Below are 24672 nucleotides of genomic sequence, written 5' to 3'. Positions count from 1 at the left end.
GGATTGACCCTTTTCCCACTCTTTCCACCCCGTTTGTTTGTCTCAATCTCGTACAATTTGTTCACAGTTTTAGGCATGAAATCAACAGTTCCGCATCTGTTTTTTGCTGTGCCCAGATCAACTGAAGAAGCCTTCTTTAAAACTACTGACTCGTTCTGAACCCCAAATCCTCTAGAGTCATTTAGTTGGTCAACTGAAAGGGAGGAGACAGCCCCATTCATTGGGTGATATTTTAACCCTCCGCTAACAGTTCCCCTGACAACAGATTGTAGTTTTTTGTCAGTGGCACTGTTGGCATCTTCCATCTTGTGGACAGAGTCAAGACAGGTGGCAGCACCAGTACCAACAATCTCACTCACACATGAGCCAGGGTATTTTTCATTAGAGGCATGTTTTAATGGCCCATCTGAAAAATCTTGATCTTGTGACTTTTGTGCGTTCTTTAGAAAATCTACATCTAGTGACTCTGTATGACATGGGGTTTTCTGGACCTCACATAAACCACTTTTTGCACTTTTGCCTGCATGTGCAACTTTCTTGCAATCATTATCTGGGAGACTTGATGTTGTTGGAATCACATTCTTACCAAATGGAGAGGTGCTTTCAGCATAATTGTAATCGTGATTTGATGGTGAGCTAGAGTACCCTTCTTTTCCTTGACCAAACAAACCCAATGGTGTAGTAGTTATGGCAGGAACCTCACCATTTTTGACAACAATATTTTCTAAACTTTCACAACTATATTGCTGGGATCGTAAAGGAGCATGAAAATTTCCTTGCTTCTCACCACTGCCCTGCTTCACAGCAAAGTTATCATCGGCTAACATGAGCTGTGAAAAACTAAAGCTTTTTGGTGGATGGCTGCTGGACCTTGCTGGACTTTTTGCAAAACAATTTTCACTCGACTTACATAAATTTCCAGACAGAGAAGATGAGGCCTGCAGTAAAGATTGACTCCACAGTGCCTTTCTGTACTCCAGTAAGTTGGGCATTGAGCTACCAATTGCCACACCTGAAGTCTGTGAGGAAGGAACATTTCTCTTGTCTCTACTGACTGAATCTTGTTGGTCCTTACCCTCTAAATGTGAACTGCCCAAGACATTCCTATCTGGCTTTGGCTCTTCAGCCAAAAGGCTTGGGGAAGGCTGCCTATTTTTAAGTAAGCCTCTATTTACAATTTCTTCCTGCACAGCTTTTTCAAACACGGCATTTTTCCTACCTGAGCATTCAAGCTGTTTAATATGAGTAGAGGTATCTAGGATACCTGGTTGTCTTGAACTCAACCTGCTCGGACTGGAAACATGAGCCCCGCTGTGTAAATTGTTTACACTCTCTGCCCTACCTTCATTGCCTTTACCTATATAGCTAGAACCCACCAAACTGATTTCATATTTTTGCCCCATATCTCTTGTCAAAGAAACTGCATTTCTATGTGTGTCTATCAAAGGCAGTGAATCTTTGAACTTTAAGCTTGCCAAGTTGGTTATCTCCTCTCCTTTACCATATCCATCAAAACTGTTCCTCTCTTCAACATGGCATGGCCTGCTTCTCTGTGGGTAAATGTCAGTGGGCCTTATTCCTGGTACTGGGTTTCTACTGAGATGTGCCCCAAGAATAGTCAGTTCCCCTTTTCTTATTTCATCTTTATATAATGTATGCAATGCTAATTGTTTGCGTTCACTGGGGTTAAAGTCACTTTCATTTTCAGGGAGATGATTTCTCCTAAGTTCGACCTTTAACTGATTGTCACATATTGATCGTTCATTGCCAGTAGGGTTATTATCAAAATGGCCTCCTACATCTCTGTTTGTGTAATTTTCAAAGCTGCCCTCCCCAGCTCCCATAGTATATTTATCATTTGTTGAAGGATTAAGGCTTCCAGGTGAGAGTGTGAGGTTATTAGCACTGGCAGCTGGACATCTGAGATGCTTGCAGCCTAGAGACATACAATATACATCACTATTTCTATTCCTCATATTCTCAGATCTGTCATCATTATCTCTAAACACTTCAAAGGTTTTTGGTAAACGACCAGTATTTTTGCTTGTCAAAAATGGACTTCGACTTTTATCATCATAACAACCTTTAACCTTCTGACAAGAGATTTGTGGCTTTTCTAATGGTGAATGGGTATCTCTTTCTTTTTGAACTGGTACAATTTGCCCATCAAAATTTTGAGAAGCATCAGGGATTTTACTTGTTGCTAAGTGTTCAAACTCCGAATGTGCATGGATATTTTGATCAAATTCTGACTGATTTCTATCAGATAAGTTACACTTTTTAAAACTAGATTCACTTGGGAAGAATTTTTTTTTATTCCTGCAGCTATTTTCATTGGGAAATACATTTGCTTGCTGCCTGTATGCTGATTCCTCTAACCTGACCCTTACTGGAACACAGCTGTCAATCCCGTTTTTTAAAATGCTTTCTCCAGCTTTTACCTGAGCTGCTGGGGTTTGCTGTAATACAGACGGAACATTTGATCTCAATGCACTACTTGCATTGAACTGTTTTGAGGTACCTGTACCTCTTTCTGCTGCAGAGCACCAGCTACCCTTTAATTTTGCTTTTAAATCTGGGCATGACCTGGACACCTTCTTTAAATTAGACACATAAATTTCGTACCGATTAAATTGATCATTTATGTGTGTTCCATACAGCACTGGCCCATGCTTTGCTTTCCTAGTCCTCTCTAGTATCTCCATATATGGACCTAAGCGAGGAGAGCCCTTGGAGTGGGCAGCATAACTTTTTCTACCCTTAATACATCCAGTGAAATTTTTCTGCTTGGCTTCATTGCCAAGTGTTTTATATTTGGCATACAGGTCAAGAAATGAAGAATTCCTGTTAAAATCTGGCATGGTTCTTTTGTAAATTGCCCCTCTACGCAGGGGAGTATTGAGATTATCCTTACCTGCTGAGTTCTGATAAATATACCTGAGATCACTTAATGATTTCTGCTTCTCTCTCAAACACTTCTCTCTTGTCGGACTCCACTGAAGTTTGGGTAATTTCTTGTCATAAAAAAAGAACTGCTTTTTTGCCTGGGCTTCCTGTAATTCCATATGCATATCTTCTAACTCTGTGAGAACCTCCCTTTTATATTTAAACAGCAGGATGTCATCTAAATCAAAGGTTCCCCTATCTAAATCAAACCTTTTCAGTAGACTCACTCTATTCAGATAGCCTTTACCTAAAAGATTGTTGCTATGAACTGTGAGACCCTCTATCTCTGCAATGCGCTCCAGGATAGAATAGTGCTTCTGTAGCTGCAGGAAGTCCTCAGACGGACGGCACGAATTCAAAATACCAGCTGCATATGACTGGTAGGTGTGGGGATCCAGTCGCGAGGACCTTTCACTGCAGTCTGACTGACTGTTTGCAGCAGTGTTACCATTGAAACAAGCTCTGGCAATGTATTTTCGTTTTACATGTTCTGTGCTCAATTTTTTATGAGCCTCACATTCAGAATCCTGACTTCTTATTGATGTTCCAAGATCATACACCTTTGGCCTTTCTACAACATCAGCCCCACTTACTTGTGATAGAAAACCATCAGTGCCAATTATATCGCGGGTTCTTGGTGAAGAACTATCCTCTGGTTCTGAATCATTCACTAATTGGGTTTCTGCATTTAGGATGTTACTATGAAGTAATTCATTACTGCCATGCCCACTGGAGAGAGAGCCCAGTTTCACATTCTTGGCAAAATATGGAATGTTGGTAGAAGATTCTATAGGTGGGCAGATGGAAGCCGCATCTGAATCTGATTTATAGGCCATATTTTCTTTACACAAGATGCTGTCATTTGTGCTAGTAGGGTGCTGGCTAGGTTTGGGATGTTTGCTGTTTTTCAAAATAGAATGCGGAAATATGTTGGGAAAAGGCGTTTTTTTGCCAAGCTTTGAGATATCTGGTTCAGACCTTGAACAAACTAAAGAATCATGTCTCCTGACTCTTACTTTCTTTACTCTAGATTTGCTCTTTTGTTCAACCCTTTCTGTAGTATTGTTACTTTGGCAGTTACTGGACTGAGAACGATTTTTTGAACTATCTCTCTGATCAAAATCATCCAAAGTACTAATATTATTATCACTTTTTGTGTGACGCAATTCCCTTGTTAAATCAGACAATTCTATTTCTCCTTTTGCTCCATGATCATTTATATCTGACTGAGACATACCAAAAATGTCTCCTACAGATTCAATATCCTCGTGATGTAACTGCTGGATTTTCTCTTTTACACTTTTTGTGGGTTTTTCTACATACGAGTAAGCAAAAGGCAGCCTCTCTCTTAACTTAGCTTCACTATCCCAAAAGATGTCCAGTATTTTTTCATCTGAAAGGCTGTTGTCACCTTCATTGAAAAGGTTGTCAAATGACTGAGCTGGTGTAGGAGGTGGCGACACAGAGTCGCCCGCCATGTCCCCAACTGGATGACCAAGGACATAATTTTTGGTTGATACACAGCGATCAATTTCTGGAAGATGCCTCAGATCAATTTCACTCAAATGATCCAATGCAATCTGGTTTGTGTTTGTTATTCGATTACCAGAATCTCCTTTTGTTTGGGCTGAATTCCTATCATAATTATTCACATAAACATCTTGACAATTTCCAGTTATGAGGAAATCTGGATTGTTGTTACTGCTATTCAAGCCTTGATCTCTAATATCTAAATGTGCAGCATGATTATGGTTTGCTCTGTATAACCTAGAGCATCCCCCTGATTGTCCAATGGCTTGACCAAGATCTTGACCAACTTGATGGTCACTGCCATATACATGAACAGGGAACTGGCCACTACTACCCATATGGACAGGATACTGGCCACTGACATCTATATGGACAGGGCACTGGTCACTATTACTAGTATGTACTGGGTGCAGGTCATTATCACCAGCATGGATAAGGTGTTGGTCACCTGCATGGACAAAGAATTGGTCACCTGCAGAGGCAGAATGCTGGTCACTATCACCAACATTGACCGGGTACTGGTCACCTGTATGAAAAATATATTGGTCACCTGCATGGAAAAGGTATTGGTCACCTGCATGAATAGGATGCTGGTCATGATGACCAACATGGACAGGGTACTGCTCACCTACATGATTAATGTATTGGTCACCCACATGGTTAGGATCCTGGTCACTGAAACCAATATGGACAGAGTGCTGGTCACTGACACCTTCATGACCAGGGTACTGACCATCACCACCATGAACGAGGAACTGGTCATTGGCACGAACATGGTCAGGGTAAATATCCATATCACATTCAGGATTGTGGTCAAAGTAGCTAGCTACCACCTTTTCCCACAGTTCAGGGATCTCAGGTTTTCTGTACCAGAACTTTTTCATTCTTTTTCTTTGAGGAGAGTCTTCTGAAGCCATGTGCACGTTGATGTTATTATTTATTTGTCTTGCTTTATAACTTGATATTACTTTCTGCCTGATATTTTTATGCAAAATAATTTTACAAACTTACACATTCCCTTTTTGCTTTCTGCCCTTAGTTCTGATATTGTTGAACGTATTTACAATGTGCAGTGTTTATGTGTCAACTGATTTGATTGTGTTATTATCCTTGTTACTGTTATGAAGCATATATGCATGTATGGACTGAAAAGCAAGGGTCCCAGTCAGCAAGACTCTTGAAAATTGCTGCAATGAAAAAATGAAAATCTGAAATGTAATTGTAATCAAATTAAACTGATTTCTTCTTCTGCTCTGAAACTATAATAAACAATCAACCCTGCAACCAACATACTGTATAGAAACACCATGTCGAAAATGACCAAGCAAACAATGTATAACCTTAATAACCAGCTCAGCTGGGATCACCTCAAATAAAGATAAATGCAAATATAGAAATAGAGGCTAAATACTGTAATTCCATATCAAAATTAAGATTTTTAACACACTAGACAACTGCCATTTACCTAAAATATACATATTTGATAGTGTTATAATTTTTTATATAAAATCAAGCAATGAAATAAAGCATGCACAACAGTGTGCAAATTTTTAAAATCACAAAAAATCTTCCATTCCAAACTAATTATATATAAAATAGCCACCACATTTGTATCAGTCATGGCGAAAAGAATAAAGATTTACAGATTCCTCACAGTAAAGGATGTATCAGGCTTATTTACTGGGATCAAAACTATGAAAAGTGTTTTAAAATTTAAATGATGCCAAACAAACTGGATGTGTCACTGATACGGGTGATGTAATATTAGCCAAACATGACATTTACTACATTTCAAAGTTTTGGTTCCTAGAAACAAGACATGTGCATTTCAATACCGTTACTGTCATTAAGAAAAAGGATATTAAATATATTCATCTATTTGACACTCTCAGCACCGCATATCAAGCACATGTACTTAAATCCATTTTCAAAATACTAGGTAACCCAAAAGATTTTGAAAAGAATTCACATGACACCATACAAAATATATCCCCATAATTATACATAACTACATGTAGCTGAAATACTTTCACTGTTTCGCCTTCTTTACACAAATATTTATCAGCAACAGAATCATGTCCCACGCTACTCCATGCTAGTAATTTATGGCAGGCTGTTTTTTGTAGACCCCATTCCACCCATGTGCATTTTTTAAAACAATGTTGCATTATTAAATAATTCTAAAAATAAACCCCCTTTATGCTGACATGTCTTTGTTGAAGAATTTGAAAATTTGTGCCCATGCACCATATCAAGACAGAAAAAAAAAAAAATCCCCTCTGACTTTTTAAACAAATGACATTTGATTTATTCTGCATTGAAGATGAACATGTGTGCTAAGTAAAAAAGCTTTCCAGGTCCAATATTAGGAACATCCTGGTATTATTTAATTAATGCAAACAAACAAACAAAATATATGTGAAAAATAACATTTTTTGTGAAACATTTTTCTTTTTTCAGGAAATGAGAAGAGTTGTAAATACAGATGCAAAGATATGTCTTAAAACACAGTACCTGATGTCTTTTCTGGTAATGTTTTCCTCAGTCCAAAGTGTGGTATTTCACCTCCTTGCTGTATCTGTTTGTAGAGCTCTTTGGACTCTGAGGTGGGAGAGCTGGAGCTACTGTGAGCAGACACTGGGCCATCAGAGTCTGAAGGAATCTTTATCCTGGCTGGCAAAGTGCTAGACAAGGAAATACCCAAAACCACATTTAAGTATCTGTCAAGCAAAAATTTTGGTGATTTCAAATAACCAATATAAATCTACAATCAATTTGTAAACAAAATTTATTTGTTAACTTTTTAGACAAAAATATTCCACTGTCTCATTATCTGGAGTAAACATAAATGATAAAACATGAACTTGCTATATATGCTTATTGTGTAAATATGTATTGTTGAATTATAAAGCTTAAAAACTCACTAGGAACTGAACTGTCCAGGCAGGTCTGGTGGAGGGTTGAAAAAATATGGACTCTAAAAATAAAAAAAAACTTTTCTTAAACAACCAATTTGCATCATGGGCCCTCTTTTTCAGACACAAATTTTCCATGATTTCAATTGCTTCAAATAATACATAATATTCAAATAAATTTTCCAATTATTATTTCATGCTGCGCTACCTCCAAAATTCATATGGCAATGCAACAAAATTGCAATCAGCACTATTCAAGTTCTGGCTATGGAAAGGGATCGAGTTTCAAACAGATACATTCTGAAGAAAGCTACAGACAGCTAATCTTAATGCACTCATATCTAGCCCATCAACTGACTGAGAACTAACTCAGAATTGCTGCCTCTTTTACTTACCACTTTTGCCTGTCTGAATGCGATAGAGGAGAACCCTGGTTCATACTCCTCAATTTTCCTTGGCTGATTTTTGTACACTTCTATGCGATTACGGGCACTGGGTGGAGACCATGAACTGAAAAGATGAATGTTCACTGTATATTCACAGTTTCTATATAATTTCTGATATCTGTATCAATTTATCATAACTGGATATTATGTATAACTAACAATTTCAAAATGCAAAAACAGTATTGCAGAAAAAAAACCTAAAGCACTGTTAGTAGTTCACTTTCTAAAACAAATCATCCATAAAAGCATGTGTTCCATGTATTCCAAATGCCAAAAAGAAAAAACTCAAATATGAAGTATAATTTAAATCCTTTTAAAAAACAAAAATAAGGAATATCAAATTTTGACCCATGTCTCAATGTCCTGTATACACATAACATGAAAAAGTTTACCACAATGTTTCCATAAACAATCATTAATTAATTATATATAATTCAAAAAATGTAAAATTTATGCACCCTTTTCTTGTGCAACTGCATCAAAACTCTAACACAAAATTAGTAAATATTAGGAATCTGACTTTTAAGTTCTTAAAAGAACCATGTGGTCTCACAGTAGTAAACTTAAGCGTTACATTTCACATCAATGTAAAAAGGTAGTGATACTTTCAAATGGCACTGAGGACTAGGCATGCTAATTTGTGGATCCATTAACCCATCTGAATAATTTCCATAACCAAACAAAAGCATTTTCTATAATGGGCTATCTAATCAATTTTATATTAATTCTGAAACTAGGTGCAATTAGCTGAAAAAGACATTTGACTTCTGAATGGTGCACACATCTCTTGTTATGGATCTCTTTCATAACCTTAAATATCATATTCATAAGACTCATTAATAATCTATACTTCATTCTTTCTACTACCAAAGCTGTCATATGCTAGACGTCCCAGCTGTAGCTATGATGGCTTCCCACCCTGTTTAATAGATTGTGCCATATGTTTCAAGGACGCCACAGTTCCAAACTACTGTGTGACAGATGTCTTTGGCAATTTAGTTATTTCCACATGCAACATTATGCAGTATATAAAATATGCACCGCCAAGAAAATTTACAACCAATATTACCTTTTTTCACTTCTTTAAATCACATTTGGCATATTTAGATTACTTAAAATATGTTGCTAAAATACAGTTATAAAATATAGATCTGATAAGTTATGAATCATCTACTGATGTCCAAGGCCAAATTTACATTTCAAAGGAATGATATAGTCATAGTATAACTTTAATGACTAAATTTTCCCAGATGTTATGTAGGATGAAAATGAAATTCACTGCTTTGATTTAACCCTAATTTGTTAGCCTTAATTTTTCAATAGTTTTTAACGACTTCTTATAATTAATATCTAAATATATTAAGTAGTACATCTGCAAAAAGGCATCTCGAGCAATAAAAAATTGTAAATTCATATTTCATATTAAACTTCTATGATCAAAATTTCGAGACCAAACTTGTAGTCCAAACATATCTTAAACACGCCTAACACGATCCTTTCATAGTATAATAACTCTCAGTAAAAACTATATCCAATACCTTTTCTTGTTCCTTTCCAAACTATTATGCTTTTTGCTCTGTGTAAATGTCTTCCCTGGTGAGGAACTGTCCTGCAGCTCTAGCGAAGATGTGGAGTGATACTGCTTTTCTGAAAAATACAGGCCAACATTTCCTGGTCTCAGCTGTGTAATGAATATCATTTAATGGAGTCACCAGCTGTCAGAGTAGAGTTCACAAGAAGCTTGACCTTATCATGCTGTTGACTGCGTTACTTCAACTGTCTTGAATAAAAATACGAACATGCATGAACATGTGTCTTGCCAAATTATGTAAGTTGCCAAAATAAGTATGTCTTGAATTGCATATTCTGGTTATAAGTCACACTAAAATTTGAAGTTCAAAACAAATTTGAGAGATATGACAACTTGGAAGGTATAAATTTGATGATATTTTTTTTAATGTGTAACCTGCTATTTATGCAAAAGAGTATTCGGCAAGCAAAACACTTAAATCATTCTTCAGCCAACCATCATTTTATACCACCCCATTATGTTCATTTCTGGATTCATTTTTATATCTTTAAAATAAAAAATATATAAAAGACACAAAATTGCCTGCTTTTCATCTTTGTTAATCACCAGATGTACCTATTTTGGCATGACACATGCATTTTCAAAACTCCTTTTGACAAACTTTCAAGTTATTCGATTTGGATTGTCTACAAGAAGAATGGTAGACTAAAACATTTTCTGAATTAAAAGTGTAACTTGCAAAGAGAATTTTAAAGCTGAAATAAAAATAAGACTAGGAAATAAACAACATTATTGCTGTTTATAAATTAGACATCATTGCTATAGTTTGAATACTGTATCCTTGAAATATGCACAACAAGTGCATTATGATGAAGAAAGAATGTGAAATCAGTGATTCAATAAATAAATCTGAATATGCAATAATATTTCTCACCTTTAGGTTTTACAACAACACTGAGTGGCTTGAAAACATCTTTTTGCCAATCAGGTGTTTTTTCTTCATCCCCAGTCTATAAGAAATAACATAAGAAATCAATATTTAATGACAGTTATGTAAAAAAATAATTAAGGAGCCAAAGGTTTATGCAAAACAGTTGACAACACTCATTAAAGATATATAAATGTATAGTAATAATTCCACACAGACACTGGTTTGTAATTAGTGGCTTTAATTACAAATAATAATTAAGCATTGGCAATGTATGATTACACAAAAAATAATAAAAAAACAACAAATTTTGATGCATCAAATGTCAAAAGACAAACTACTCACAGTTCCAGGGCTGGTTTGTGAAATGGGCTTCACTGCTCTCACCTCCTCTGCATTGGTCTTGATCACAGTGGTTGATTCCCCATCTGATAGATCTTTGCTTCTCTCTGGAAGTTTCGCATTATCTTCTGCCTGTTTTTCTCCATCCACATACACTGCCCCCTTGGGAAACTGGCCCTCTGGAATGTGGTACAATGTTATATATTGACTTATGTTATAGGTGACTATGTATAGGTGACTACTAGTATGTGAACATTTCTGATAATCTGTTAAGACATTGTTAAATCATACAGCAAACTACATAAAAATTAGGGAAAATGTTGTCATCATGCAAGATTGTGACTAAACGGAACATTCTACAAAGAAAACTGGAAGAATTAAAACACCTAAACATGCAAAATCATTTGCAATATGCAAACATTGACAAACAGGAGACAATGGCAAAGGGATCCACATGTGTAAACAATTCTCCACAAAAAAAAAAGAGTAAAACAAACAAGGCAGCAAAGCTGTCAAATGTACAGACAAAAAACAGAAAAAAAGCGCAGGAAATAGGATACTGTCAATTTTGATGCATTAATGTATTATGCTTACTTTAACTGCATAGCCAACATCAAATTCTAATTCTGCATAACATTGAATTAGGATGAAAGTAAAATGTGTAACAAGCATTAGACTGAGTTCCCATACCTAGATCAATCTAACAGGATCAATCCAACTCCAAGGGGTTTCTCACTAAATTGCTTTCAGTTTAAGCGGCTTAGGATTCTGGCATGCCAGTTTCAGTAGGCGTGACAGACAGCTAAGCCACTTACATTGATTGCAATTTAGCGAGAATTCCCTTGGAGATATATCGATCCACAGTTAGCGTGATAGGGTGTGGAAATAGTCCCTAAGGCTTGAGGCTGATAAGAGTTAAACTTTGGAAATGCCAGAATGAGATAAAGTGAAAATTTCTTAAACTCATTGCTTAAACTCAATTTAAAAAAAAAAAAAAAAAAAAAAAAAAAATATATATATATATATATATATATATATATATATATAAATAATCATACTTATAAGTTAAAAAAATACAGAAAGTGTTACAAAGTTACAGTACAGGGCTCCTGGTGGATGGGAGTGATAAGTCACATCTTGAAAATGCCAGTTTGAAAAATTAAAAATTAAAGAAAAAATTACAAAAATATTCCACTAAAGCTCAATTCAGTCTAGCTGCATAACCATGATATGAATCATCCAACTTCAGTTTAAACAGTGTAAACAAGTCACAGAAATATAATATATTTTGTTTTACCACAAAAAGGGCAGTCATAGCTATTATTCTGATATCTGAACTTGTCATCAGACCATGTGACCTCCATAGGTGGCTATACTTTGTAATAATTTCTTAAGAGATTTTAACAAAAAAAACTTTTTAGAAAAAAAATTATTTGCCAAAAAAGAACAGTTATTATCCCTTTAACTGTAAAGTCAAGTTGCAAATATTGCACAACAGGTAGTATCAATAAAAGTGAACTGTTACATACCCTTGGGAGTTATAAGTCCCACACTGAAAATGCCAGTAGGTAAAAGATAAAAATTTCAAAAATATATACAACAGAATAACATGGTCAATAAGATTCAGTTTCAGGACCATATGTGAGACTTCAAATTCACATAATGAAAATCCCTATATGTGAAAAATGATGACAGTGCATAAAATAATATTACACAATGTTTAAAGACATAAAAACCAACACAACTGCTAATGTGGAAAAACAAAATACACAGCGCTTCTGGTGGATGACAGTTGAAAGTGTCATCTTGAAGATGCTAGTGTTTGAAAAAAAAATTAAAAGAAAATGTAAAATAAAACAACAAAAAATACCAATAAAGCTGCTATTCAAACTTTTAATCTAGCTGTACAATTACTAACATGATATGAATAACCCTATTGAGTTTGAGAATAATAAGGCACTGTTATTCATCTTAACATTAATGTAAGCGTTACACAAAATTTTTCTTTTGTAAACTTATTTTCAATATTAAATAACATTTACCTGCATAATAATAATCGATTCCTAATTATGTGACACAGTTAAGAGAGCTAAACCTATGGGACTTTACAATGAAATCTCAATGTGTGTTTATGTAATCTCATTTAATGGCCACTTGAAAATCAATTAAGCAAATTATTTTATAACCCTGAAATAACTTGAAAATCAATTAAGCAAATTACTTTACAACCCTGAATTAACTGCCTACTATCCATATACATTTATTGCACCAAATAGCACTCTACTGCATTGCTTTCAAAACAGAAAACAATTACAATGGTTTTCCAACACAAGCTGCACTTCAGTCTTTTCAGTAAGGTTGATTATCATAAGTAACATGGTTTTCCCTTAATCGCTATCCTGGCAGCAGTGTACAAAGTAGGGTTTTCTTCAACTTTCATGCAATATAACATAATACTTACCAGCAATAAACCATCAATTTTTTTATAAAAAAAAAATAAAAGTATCATGGATATTCAGAAAATGTGATACGGAAAGGTCTCCAAGGACATGGAAGTTCAGAGTCACACTTTCAAAATGCCAAAATGTTAACAAGAGATAACTGTACTGAAATGATTTTCTTTCCATTTTCAACACCTTTTTTTACATAAAACAATAATCAATTTACTGTCATTTTTATATGATCAACTAGGAAAATTGTTGACATAGGAAAAATATAAATAGAACAATTTATAATGTCCAATTTGCTCCATTTGGAGATTCTGAACATAGTGAATGATTGAATCTGACAAACTGCAATGATGAGTTCCTTTCCATTTTTGATACTTTATTACACAATGCACTATAATAGGTTTACCGTCATTTTTATATAATCAACTAACAATATTGTTAAGAAGCAGAAAATGTTAAAACAACACTTTTACATATCCAATTAGTTCTGTAATGAGACTGTTAACATGCTTAAGAATTAAATCTGAAGAAAAACCACTTATATACAAAAAGGCTAATAACTTCATCAAAACTTAACTGATCAAGCTTATTTTCAAACTTGATCTGTATACTGGTCAGATTGATCACTCCTGTGAGTTGCAAGATAAAAGGCTGATTGGTTTTCCTTAAAATGCGTTATCAGTGTTGCATGTATGCTGAATAAAGGAAAAAAACAGCATTACTTTTGTTAAAATAGTCCAATCATGCCAATTTTCAAACTTGACCTGCGTATTATAAATATTCACCAGTTCTGTAAATTTCAATCCAAAAGGAAAAACATTTTTACACTTATCAAGTTATCGGTGTTACAAAAGTGCTGAAAAAATTGAAAAAAAAAAAAAAAAACAGGATAACTTCCATAAAAATTGCCCAATCTTGTTGATTTTCAAACTTGACCTGTGTATTATGAATATTCATTAGTTCTGTAAGTTTCAAGCCAAAAGAAAAAACAGTTTTCCACTTATTGTGTTATCAGTGCTGCATATATGCTGAAAAAAGTGAAAAAACAGCATAAATTCCCTAACAATGATCCAATCATGCTGATTTTCGAACTTGACCTGCCTATTATGAATATTCATCAGTTCTGCAAGTTTCAAGCCAAAAGGTTAATTGGTTTTCCACTTATCGTGTTATCGGTGCTGCATATATGCTGAAAAAAGTGAAAAATTAGCATAAATTCCCTAAAAATAACCCAATCATGCCGATTTTCAAACTTGACCTGCGTATTATGAATATTCATCAGTTCTGTAAGTTTCAAGCCAAAAGGTAAAATGGTTTTCCACTTATCATGTTATCGGTGCTGCATATATGCTGAAAAAAGTGAAAAAACAGCATAAATTCCCTAAAAATGACCCAATCATGCTGATTTTCGAACTTGACCTGTGTATTATGAATCTTCATCAGTTCTGTAAGTTTCAAGCCAAAAGGTAAAATGGTTTTCCACTTATCGTGTTATCGGTGCTGCATATATGCTGAAAAAAGTGAAAAAACAGCATAAATTCCCTAAAAGTGACCCGATCATGCTGATTTTCGAACTTGACCTGCGTATTATGAATATTCATCAGTTCTGTAAGTTTCAAGCCAAAAGGTAAAATGGTTTTCCATTTATCGTGTTATCGGTGCTGCATATATGCTAAACAAGATAGCACTGTTCTGAAATGGGTTTATTTCCATTTTTAACACTTTTTTAACATAAAACAAAATAAACATTTTACTGCCATTTTTATATGACCAACTAAAAAAATTGATAAGATGGGAAAAGTATCAATAGAACAGTGTTAAATGTCCAATTTCCTCCATTCTGAGATTCTGAACATAGTGGATGATTGAATCTGACAAACTGCAATGATATGAGTTTATTTCCATTTTTGACACTTTATTACACAATACATGATAACAAGTTTACCATGTTTTTTACATAATCAACTAACAATGTTGTAAAGATGCAGGAAATATCAAACAAACACTTTTAGGCATCTTATTAGTTAAATAATGAGACTGTTAACATGCTTAAGAATTGAATCTGAGGAAATGTGAAAAAAACAGTATAACTTCTAAAATAATGGCCCGATTATGCTGATTTTCGAACTCAACCTGCGTTTTAGTAAGATTGACCACTCCTGTGAGTATAATTACAATTGGCCAATCCGTTTTTCTTATATTGTGTTATCAGTGTTGCATTTATATTGAAAATAGTGAAAAAACAGCATAAATTCCCTCAAAATAACCCAATCATGCTGATTTTCGAACTTGACCTGCATATTATGAATATTCATCAGTTCTGTAGGTTTCAAGTCAAAAGGTAAAATGGTTTTCCACTTATCGTGTTATCGATGCTGCATATATGCTGAAAAAAGTGAAAAAAACAGCATAAATTCCCTAAAAGTGACCCGATCATGCTGATTTTCGAACTTGACCTGCGTATTATGAATATTCATCAGTTCTGTAAGTTTCAAGTCAAAAGGTAAAATAGTTTTCCACTTATCGTGTTATCGGTGCTGCATATATGCTGAAAAAAGTGAAAAAACTGCATAAATTCCCTAAAAGTGACCCGATCATGCTGATTTTCGAACTTGACCTGCGTATTATGAATATTCATCAGTTCTGCAAGTTTCAAGTCAAAAGGTAAAATGGTTTTCCACTTATCGTGTTATCGGTAAAAGTGCACGGCGACGGCGACGACGGCGACAGCGACGACGGCGACGGCGACGACAGACGCAGATGATGGCTATATGTACAGACACATCTGTGTCTGTACATAAAAATAAGATACAGACTCACAGGTAATGTAGATGTTTACACAGATGAAAAACATCTGTTTTGAAAGTTTAGCTTCTTTTTTTTTACCTTAACACCAGTGATGGTCTATCTAAAAAGTAAATGTATGTAAACTTTATATGTGGCAATCTCTTTATTTTCAGTGCATCAAAGTTTGTTTTGAAGTTTGTTCTGAGCTACAAGTTTATGTAATTTCTACTATGATGATCAAGGGTAAATTGCAGAAATTTACAAGAAGATGGCCTTTCAATGTTTAACTTTCAAAAAAAAAAAAAAATCCCAGCCAGTTCAAACACAAATATATGGTTTGTCAGTAGTGGGGTGGTTGAACATAACAGACAAAAACAAAAAAAAACTGCTTCGGCTGACTTTTTCCCCTGAAACTTCACCTGAATACCTACAAAACAAAACTTTGAGTAGGAGCGGAGAAAATAAAAAATACAGGTGGCATTTACAGGGTGAACATATGTGTTGGAGGGAGATGGCAATGGTGACAGTGATAAAGAAGACATGGACAAACACAGCTGTTTTGGGGATATTATCAGTTTCTGGATATAAAAAGGCATTTTAAAATGTCTGAAATATGGACTGAGAAAAGTGTTCAAAAGAGAACTTTAAAAAAAAATTTGTTGTATATTATATATTATTAAAAAAAATTATTGCCACATAAATACATGGATACAATGAATTCAAACAGATAATGATTGGTTTAATGGGATCTTACTTTCATCAATTCTCATGCCAGGCCAATTGTTCACCCAAAAAAAGCCTGCAAATTCCTCATTTATAAACTCATCCCTTGCCATAACATCATGATATACTTTCCTTACACTGTTCAATAATCACCTTTGGAGTTTGGTTTGCAAACTCACGTTATTAGGGGGGTGATATTTTAAAATTTGTGTGCAGCCATGAGACAACATTTTCCCCACTAAGCCGCCTCATTCTGTCAAGAATTTTTCAGCATAGCAAGCAGTGGAAGCTTAAAGCTAATAACACACTTTGAAGCTTACCCTTGGTCTCAACTGATGTAGGTGTGGTGGGGGATTCATGACTAGATGTAATGCTACCATCTGTAAAAATAGTGCATGCAACTCAACACAGCGTGGAACATTGGGTGAGCTACAGTGAAAAAAACAATATTGTCAGCTTTTCTTAAAGTGCAGAAATATTGGAATGCTACAAAAGTACTATGACAACTTGATATCTAAAGCCAATATCACAGCCTTCTCTCTCCTATTTGGTCTTTCAATACAGATCTCAGAGATCAGGTTCATGGCTTATGCGTCTTTCGTTAGAAGGGAAAATCTCTTATTACACTCTACTAATAGCCCAATTAAGCCTGGTGTCATTTTACCAAATGATTCAGAATAAAGTACAACCAACTATGAATTTCTTCCACTTTACAATTCCAAAGGGAATTGGAAAGGCAATTCATGTTTACTGAAGTGGTAAAACTTTCACTTAATACAAATTTACACAGAAAGATGATTCACTAGCAATTTGATTCTCTGAATAAGCCACTGAAAAAAAGAAAATGAAAACTGAAGACTCTCTGAGAGTTTTGAGCAAAAGAAAGTTCTCATGAGTCTCTTGAATTAACCTGAGATCAAACTATGAATAAGTGTTAAGAAGCTTACATAAAGTTTATGTTATGTTGGCTCAATTCAAAGAAATCCCGGGATTCCCCACTTATAGTATTTTGGTGAAAAAATATTCTTGTTTTGCCTGGCTTAATAAATTTGTATTAAGATGACTGAAGAGGGCAGGAAGAGGCCTGTAGGCCTACCCACTGTCAGTACTTCAGACCATGAGTTATAGACAGTTTTACTGATTGGCAGAAGTTTAAAATTCATTAAAAGCACCAGCAAAAGTACTTTAAATGGACAGAAAAGTACACAAGACAGCAAAAAATCTGTTTGTAGGAATATAACAGAACAACCTTGTTAAAATCACTAATTTGTAAAAGGAAAATCCCAAATTTTAAGAATAAATGAAATGGCAATTAGTTAAAAGCTGTGTTTTATTATGCACTGCGTGAGATATATGTTGAAGATATAAATCAAAGCCAGTGCAATGAGATTGGGGCTCAGAAATGCTGTGATTGAGTCACATTTTATTATATAGTTTAATATCCAATATCTTTCAGGTAATTCTATATCAGATCAAAACTTAATGAGCTTTCAAAAAACCACATTCATATATTCATGCTATAAAGTCATTGTACCAAGAAGAGAATGTACACAAAACAACAGGCAAAGTACATGCACCATTAATATATATATTAACCAACAATCAAAAGAGTTTACATACATTATTACAGTATTTGGTCTCCTGGTTTTAAGTACAAGATTCAGTTTTATAGAATACATCAAGTGTCACAAGATCACAAGTAAAAGGTCATATTCACTTCAGATCCAACTTTGATCAGAAACAGACTCGCCAACAACACATGGTGACCAGACCCCTATTTCTCCCCAGAGCCATAAATAATCAAAGACCAATCTGTTCACCTAGTGATGGTAACTAGTCTTTATCAAATGCTTTTCTGATTTGAACAGGACCTATAAGAGCATGTTTGGCCAAAACTTTCTAAAACTTCTCTAAGACTGTACAAATCAAATAACGAAGAAAAAAAATGAATTAAAAATAGTCCAAAGTTCTCAGCAAAGTGACAACAAAATAGAAATCAGAACAACTTATTTTTCGATGATTCAAGTTTTGCAAGTTAGCAATACTATAAATCTCATTTGCCTCACTATTATTCAATCATAAAACACCATAGTAATTAAATAAACATTAATCAACAAGCCTCTTTATCAAAGTTACTTTATATGAGTCAAACACATTACAACTAAAATAAATTGCATTTAATTAAAGTGATACCAGAGCACTACCTATTGAACTCACGATTACCTCTACTTTTCTGAAGCAATGTAACTGTTGGATTATATGTCCTGGGTAGATGTAATGCGGTTGATCCTGGCTGTTTATGCATAGTAACAGTATCATTCATTATGCCAGATGGCTTGATTGTGGCCGAGCTGGAAGTGATACCATCTGGGGAGGAGACAGAACCCTGAAAATAAACAGACAATAATATTAGAATGCCGTTCAAAGGGATATAGCTCACAGTTGAACTTAACCTTACTGTATCACTTAACATATTAAGAGGTATCTAGTGACCACCATGGACTAATAGTTATGGTATATGAGGATTTATCTGAAGATTTAAACACTAAAATATTTTGTCCAAATCATTTTGGGAAATCAATAGCAAATTGGATAAAAATATCACATTTATCAATTTTTGTAAGAAGAGACACTGGATCTAAACCACATACACTGGTAGAGCCATTTAAATACAAGCCACGTCTACTGTCTACAGTCCAATACAAGTCTACAGTCCACATATAAAGTGAAAATTCAGAGCCACAAATACATCAGACCCACATTGCTAAGTGTCCTAGTGCTGGTGTCCAGCTTGACTGGTCTGAAGGCTTTAGCGTGCTTTGCTCCACTGGGGGACCAGCACACTGGGACGTCTCTGAGGGATTGGTCTTCCTTTTGTTTCTCAGACAGCTCCTCCTGTTCTGACTCCAAAGTGGGAACTGGTTTCCCCGGATACCACACCCCTGCTGATTGGAAATAAAAGTGGATTTGTTGCAGAGACCGGTAAATTGTGTGAATTTATCAACAGAAAATTCTGGTGATCTGTTTCTCTGCCAATGAGTAAAAATATTATCTTGGCTTTACTGAAATAAAAGAATTTATAAAGCAAATTCACTCTCCCCAATTGTCTACTTATAAATTGGAAATCCAAGGAAGGAATATCCCAGTCATCACATATTAATCATATTCATTTCATTTTTAACTACAACTGTTCTGTTAATGGTAAATTACACAAGAGCAAGGGTGGGTAACATACCAGTCAGAGCAGAATCTGTAGTAGAGGGTGAAATACTTTTTTGTGGACTTGGTTTGGTACTTGTCTGTGGAGGAAATGTTGGCACTGTTGCTGAAAATGCCACTGGTTTGTAAGCTTTTTGAATGGTTCCTGAAAAGGTTGAAACCATAATATAAAAATCACTGGAAAATACATTTTTTTTCATTTCTATCTTTGTGTATAACATGCTCATATACACTAATGTTTCATGAAGTTAGTAAAGGTTAGTAAAATTCAAACAACTACATTTACATGCTCATTTTGGACACAGGCATGCAGTAATTTTGTGTAAACAGTTCATATTTATTATTAGCAAATATGAAATATTTTTCAATCATACAATATTTTTCAAGAGTTGGAGAGTCAAGCATAATATATATATATAATTTCTTGTTCATTGTAAAACTAAGCTGCTTCTCACTGCTAGTGCTGGTTTTATGGTAGGAAGTTGGGTGTGGGTGTCTGGGGTTCTACTCTTACTTTAAAGCAACCAAAATTTGTAGAAAAGCCAACCCAGGAACATGAAGCTGGGATCAAACTGGGTGCTGACACAGACAGATACTGAAGGAGTTAAAATAAACACACAGTATGTGTATATGTATATACAAATATGATAACAGTTATCTATATTGTCTCTTCTGCTGGCAGAGGTGGTGAGGAGGATTGCTAGGCTGGGGGGTCATGCAGTAGCAGAAGCATGCACACTAACCATGAGGTGACCAGACACTGAAAGTAGAAATTCCTGCAGGAGCGGTGGAGGCATTGCTGGTGGCCATCACTGCTCACTGGTTCGTAAAAGGAGTGCTGCCCCAACGTCCCGACTCACTCTCAGCACCTAAATACAAAGCTGCAAACAATAAAATCATGGGAAAAATCACCAAAAAGCAATATATTAGGCAAAATAATAACACTTGCAGTCTGTTGATCCTGAATGTTAAAGCACACTTTTACTTCAATCGCAAAAAAAAAAAAAAAAAAAAAAGAATTAGACAAGCCAAAAGAACATCAACTGGGTCAACAGCTAGTAAACTGTAAAGTACTAGGTACTTCATTTTGGAGGCATCAAACATTAAAATAATCATATAAATTGTCTCAATTTATCTATTTACCTAACCTATTACTTGACCTCTCTACAACTCTAGCAGGATAAAACAATCTGATATGACACTAAGCAAAAAACAAAATACAATGCATGCATTATTTCTAAATGACAAGGATAAATTATATTTTCCATCAGGTTAATCTGTTGTAGCAGCTACGAGTATCCACTGCTGGACTTATTCTATTATGAATAATGACCTTGTAATTAAAGCTTTAAACATCTACAGTGACAAACCGGTAATTTCTTTTTCAAAATTATTTTTCTTTTCTTCAACCACCTTTAATCATTTTCAGGATTTGGTACAAAAAATCTGCATACTAGATGTGTGAGCCTACAATAAGGAAGGAGTATAATATGGACTGACATCAATTATTCTACAAAGTGTTTGGTTTAACTTCCCTGTCAGATAATTATCAATCCTTTAACAACATATGACTTCATATAGATTTACTAGGCTGTAGATACAAGAGATAATTCCAACAGTTTTTAGTAAATGACTTCCTCATACTTTCAATCAGGGGACTAACTCTGACACTACTGAACATAGCAGGACTTTACATTCCTCATTTTTTCACACACTAACCACCAGTTGAATATTGTATTACAAATAACCCACTTCTCGTTTAACCAGCTGAGCTAATTTTTTATTTGTTGTTATAATGGGTAATCGTCCAGTACCCTATGTAAATTAGTTGTTGTCTGTTTTTAAAAGAAATAAATTATCTACATCTCAGATTACCAGCTTCAGTATTGAAAGTACACACTGATTGCAACAGAAGAGCCTTTAAGCCTTTAGAAACACTGAATTTTTTTTTAAAAATCACCAAGTTCAAAACACCTCTAACCATTAAATAACTGAAATTATTCGGAAACTGGCTGATAGCATTTCCAAAAGCTATTTCTTGCTTCAGGAAGCATGCGGACTCAAAACCATAAGACATCAACTTGGGTGTAGCTGTATGCCATAAATTTATAACCCACACTTAGTAGCAGACATTTGTATTTGCTATTAAAATAATGTCAACAGTGGCTTAATGTCACTGCAAAGTGACTTATGAGCAGAAAAAATGGCTAGAAAGGATAAAGCACTGAGATGCATTTTAAGTTTCACAGATAAACAAGGCAGCAAAGCTGTCAAATGTACAGACAAAGAACAGAAAATAAAGATGCAAATAAGTGAAAAATTAAATTTTCACAAAAAACTGTTAAATTGCCAGAAAAATTTACCAAACAGACTGTGTTGCCAATTGAAGCTGTATGTTAGACCCATGTTTCTTTCCTGTAAGTTTGAGAACAGTAAGTGACATGATTTCCCTTAAATGGTCATCATAGGAGCAGTGCCCAAAATAGGGGTTTCTTCAAATTTTGATGCAACATTACATAATGTTTAACAGCATAATGACAATCAAATGTTATTAATAAAATATTAGTAACATGGACATTCAGAAAATGTGACAAGCAAAAGTCTTCAAGATCATGGAACTTTAAAGTCACACCTTGAAAATGCCAATATGTGAAAAATTAAATTTTCACAAAAAACTGTTAAACTGCCAAAAAAATAAATAAATAAATAAATAAATAAAAATACCAAACAGACTGCATTGCCTACTGAAGCTGTATTTTAGTCCCATGTTTCTTTCCTGTAAGTTTGAGAACAGTAAGTGACATGATTTTCCTTAAATGGTCATCATGGAAGCAGTGCCCAAAATAGGGGTTTCTTCAAATTTTGATGCAATATTACATAATGTTTAACAGCTTAATGACCATCAATTTTTAATTATAAAATATTAGTATCACAGATATTCAGAAAATGTGACTAGCAAAGGTCTTCAGGCCCATGGAACTTCAAAGTCACGCCTTGAAAATGCCAAAATGTAAACAAGACAGCACTGTTCTGAAATGGGTTTATTTCCATTTTTAACCCTTTTTTAACATAAAACAAAATAAACATTTTACTGCCATTTTATATGACCAACTAAGAAAATTGTTGAGATGGGAAAAGTATCAATAGAACAGTGTTAAATGTCCAATTTCCTCCATTCTGAGATTCTGAACATAGTGGATGATTGAATCTGACAAACTGCAATGATATGAGTTTATTTCCATTTTTGACACTTTGTTACACAATACATGATAACAAGTTTACCATGTTTTTTACATAATCAACTAACAATGTTGTAAAGATGCAGGAAATATCAAACAAACACTTTTAGGCATCTTATTAGTTAAATAATGAGACTGTTAACATGCTTAATAATTGAATCTGAGGAAATGTGAAAAACAGTATAACTTCTAAAATAATGGCCCGATTATGCTGATTTTCGAACTCAACCTGCGTTTTAGTAAGATTGACCACTCCTGTGAGTATAATTACAATTGGCCAATCCGTTTTTCTTATATTGTGTTATCAGTGTTGTATTTATATTGAAAATAGTGAAAAAACAGCATAAATTCCCTAAAAATGGCCCAATCATGCTGATTTTCGAACTTGACCTGTGTATTATGAATATTCATCAGTTCTGTAAGTTTCAAGTCAAAAGGTAAAATGGTTTTCCACTTATCGTGTTATCGGTGCTGCATATATGCTGAAAAAAGTGAAAAAACAGCATAAATTCCCTAAAAGTGACCCGATCATGCTGATTTTCGAACTTGACCTGCGTATTATGAATATTCATCAGTTCTGTAAGTTTCAAGTCAAAAGGTAAAATGGTTTTCCACTTATCGTGTTATCGGTGCTGCATATATGCTGAAAAAAGTGAAAAAACAGCATAAATTCCCTAAAAGTGACCCGATCATGCTGATTTTCGAACTTGACCTGCGTATTATGAATATTCATCAGTTCTGCAAGTTTCAAGTCAAAAGGTAAAATGGTTTTCCACTTATCGTGTTATCGGTAAAAGTGCACGGCGACGACGACGGCGACGACGACAGACGCAGATGATGGCTATATGTACATCTGTGTCTGTACATAAAAAGTCTCTGTATTCTTTGGATACTTCTCAATTTGTCAACTGATCTCAAAAACTGATGAACGAATCTTCAGATCACGGGTTTTATCTCCCAGATCATGTATTTTTTTAATCAATACATGCACTGGACTGAATGAAATGAAATTCAGCTAGGAAAATATTCCAATTTTACTGAAAAGTCCTGCAGGTGATATACATTATTCTTCAGAATGCAGAAAAATGTGGTAGCCATTTCAACACTCACCACATACCCTTACCTAGAAGGGGGATGACCCCTCTCTCCTAAACATTATCTGCCAAAACATAATCTCAATTTTAAGACATACACTTGTACACTGTTTGTACACATCAAATTGACTCATGTATCCTGGGTTCTATCGGTATCTAATTTAAAAAACAAAGCTTACTGGAGGTTAAACATGCCTACATTTACATGGATAAGCTATATGTCCAGCATGCATTCCTTACACCTTATGGCTCCAAATGTGGCCTCAAAAATCTGATTAACATTCACCCAGGAGCAGTCTGTTTAATCTGTGGCAACCTCCTTGAATATTACAGCACCCAGTCCCTTCATCTGCTGCCAACATAAAGTACAGAGCCTGCAGACTCCTGGCATAACCAACTACATCAATATTTATCTGTTTTTAATGGCCCATCATGCCAATAAATTAGGAGATCATTATGAAAAACCTTCTGAATGCTCAATACTGACCCCGCTTCCAAACCCTGCATTCCTTTTAAGGTCAT

The 24672-nt window shown here is 34.7% G+C and overlaps 1 protein-coding gene across 7 annotated transcripts in view; it reads right to left on the bottom strand.

Moving 5' to 3' along the window:
* LOC106177644 (sorbin and SH3 domain-containing protein 1-like) overlaps window positions 1-24672 on the bottom strand; it is a 36739-nt gene that overhangs the window by 9245 nt on the left and 2822 nt on the right. For 2 of the 7 annotated variants that reach the window (XM_087004605.1, XM_013560740.2), the window contains exons 2-12: window positions 20561-20686; window positions 19834-19962; window positions 19359-19543; window positions 18822-18984; window positions 16919-16978; window positions 10642-10817; window positions 10303-10378; window positions 9376-9484; window positions 7787-7901; window positions 7401-7453; window positions 6991-7160 (exon numbers count right to left, since the gene is read on the bottom strand). In XM_087004605.1, coding sequence (XP_086860731.1) covers window positions 6991-7160; window positions 7401-7453; window positions 7787-7901; window positions 9376-9484; window positions 10303-10378; window positions 10642-10817; window positions 16919-16978; window positions 18822-18984; window positions 19359-19543; window positions 19834-19962; window positions 20561-20627 — 1303 coding nt within the window. In that variant the 5' untranslated portion in view covers window positions 20628-20686. Of the gene's footprint in view, window positions 1-1501; window positions 2913-6990; window positions 7161-7400; window positions 7454-7786; window positions 7902-9375; window positions 9485-10302; window positions 10379-10641; window positions 10818-16918; window positions 16979-18821; window positions 18985-19358; window positions 19544-19833; window positions 19963-20560; window positions 20699-24672 lie in introns of those variants that run through there. The other 5 variants (XM_087004603.1, XM_087004604.1, XM_087004606.1 and 2 more) reach the window with 4 other exon arrangements.

This window comes from Lingula anatina, chromosome 2 (genome assembly GCF_051362555.1).
Source record: "Lingula anatina isolate TDL-2025a chromosome 2, LinAna3.0, whole genome shotgun sequence".
Taxonomy (NCBI): Eukaryota; Metazoa; Brachiopoda; class Lingulata; order Lingulida; family Lingulidae; genus Lingula; species Lingula anatina.
The sequence above is the reverse complement of the archived record's forward strand: the minus strand, read 5'-3'. Positions and strand labels throughout refer to the sequence as shown.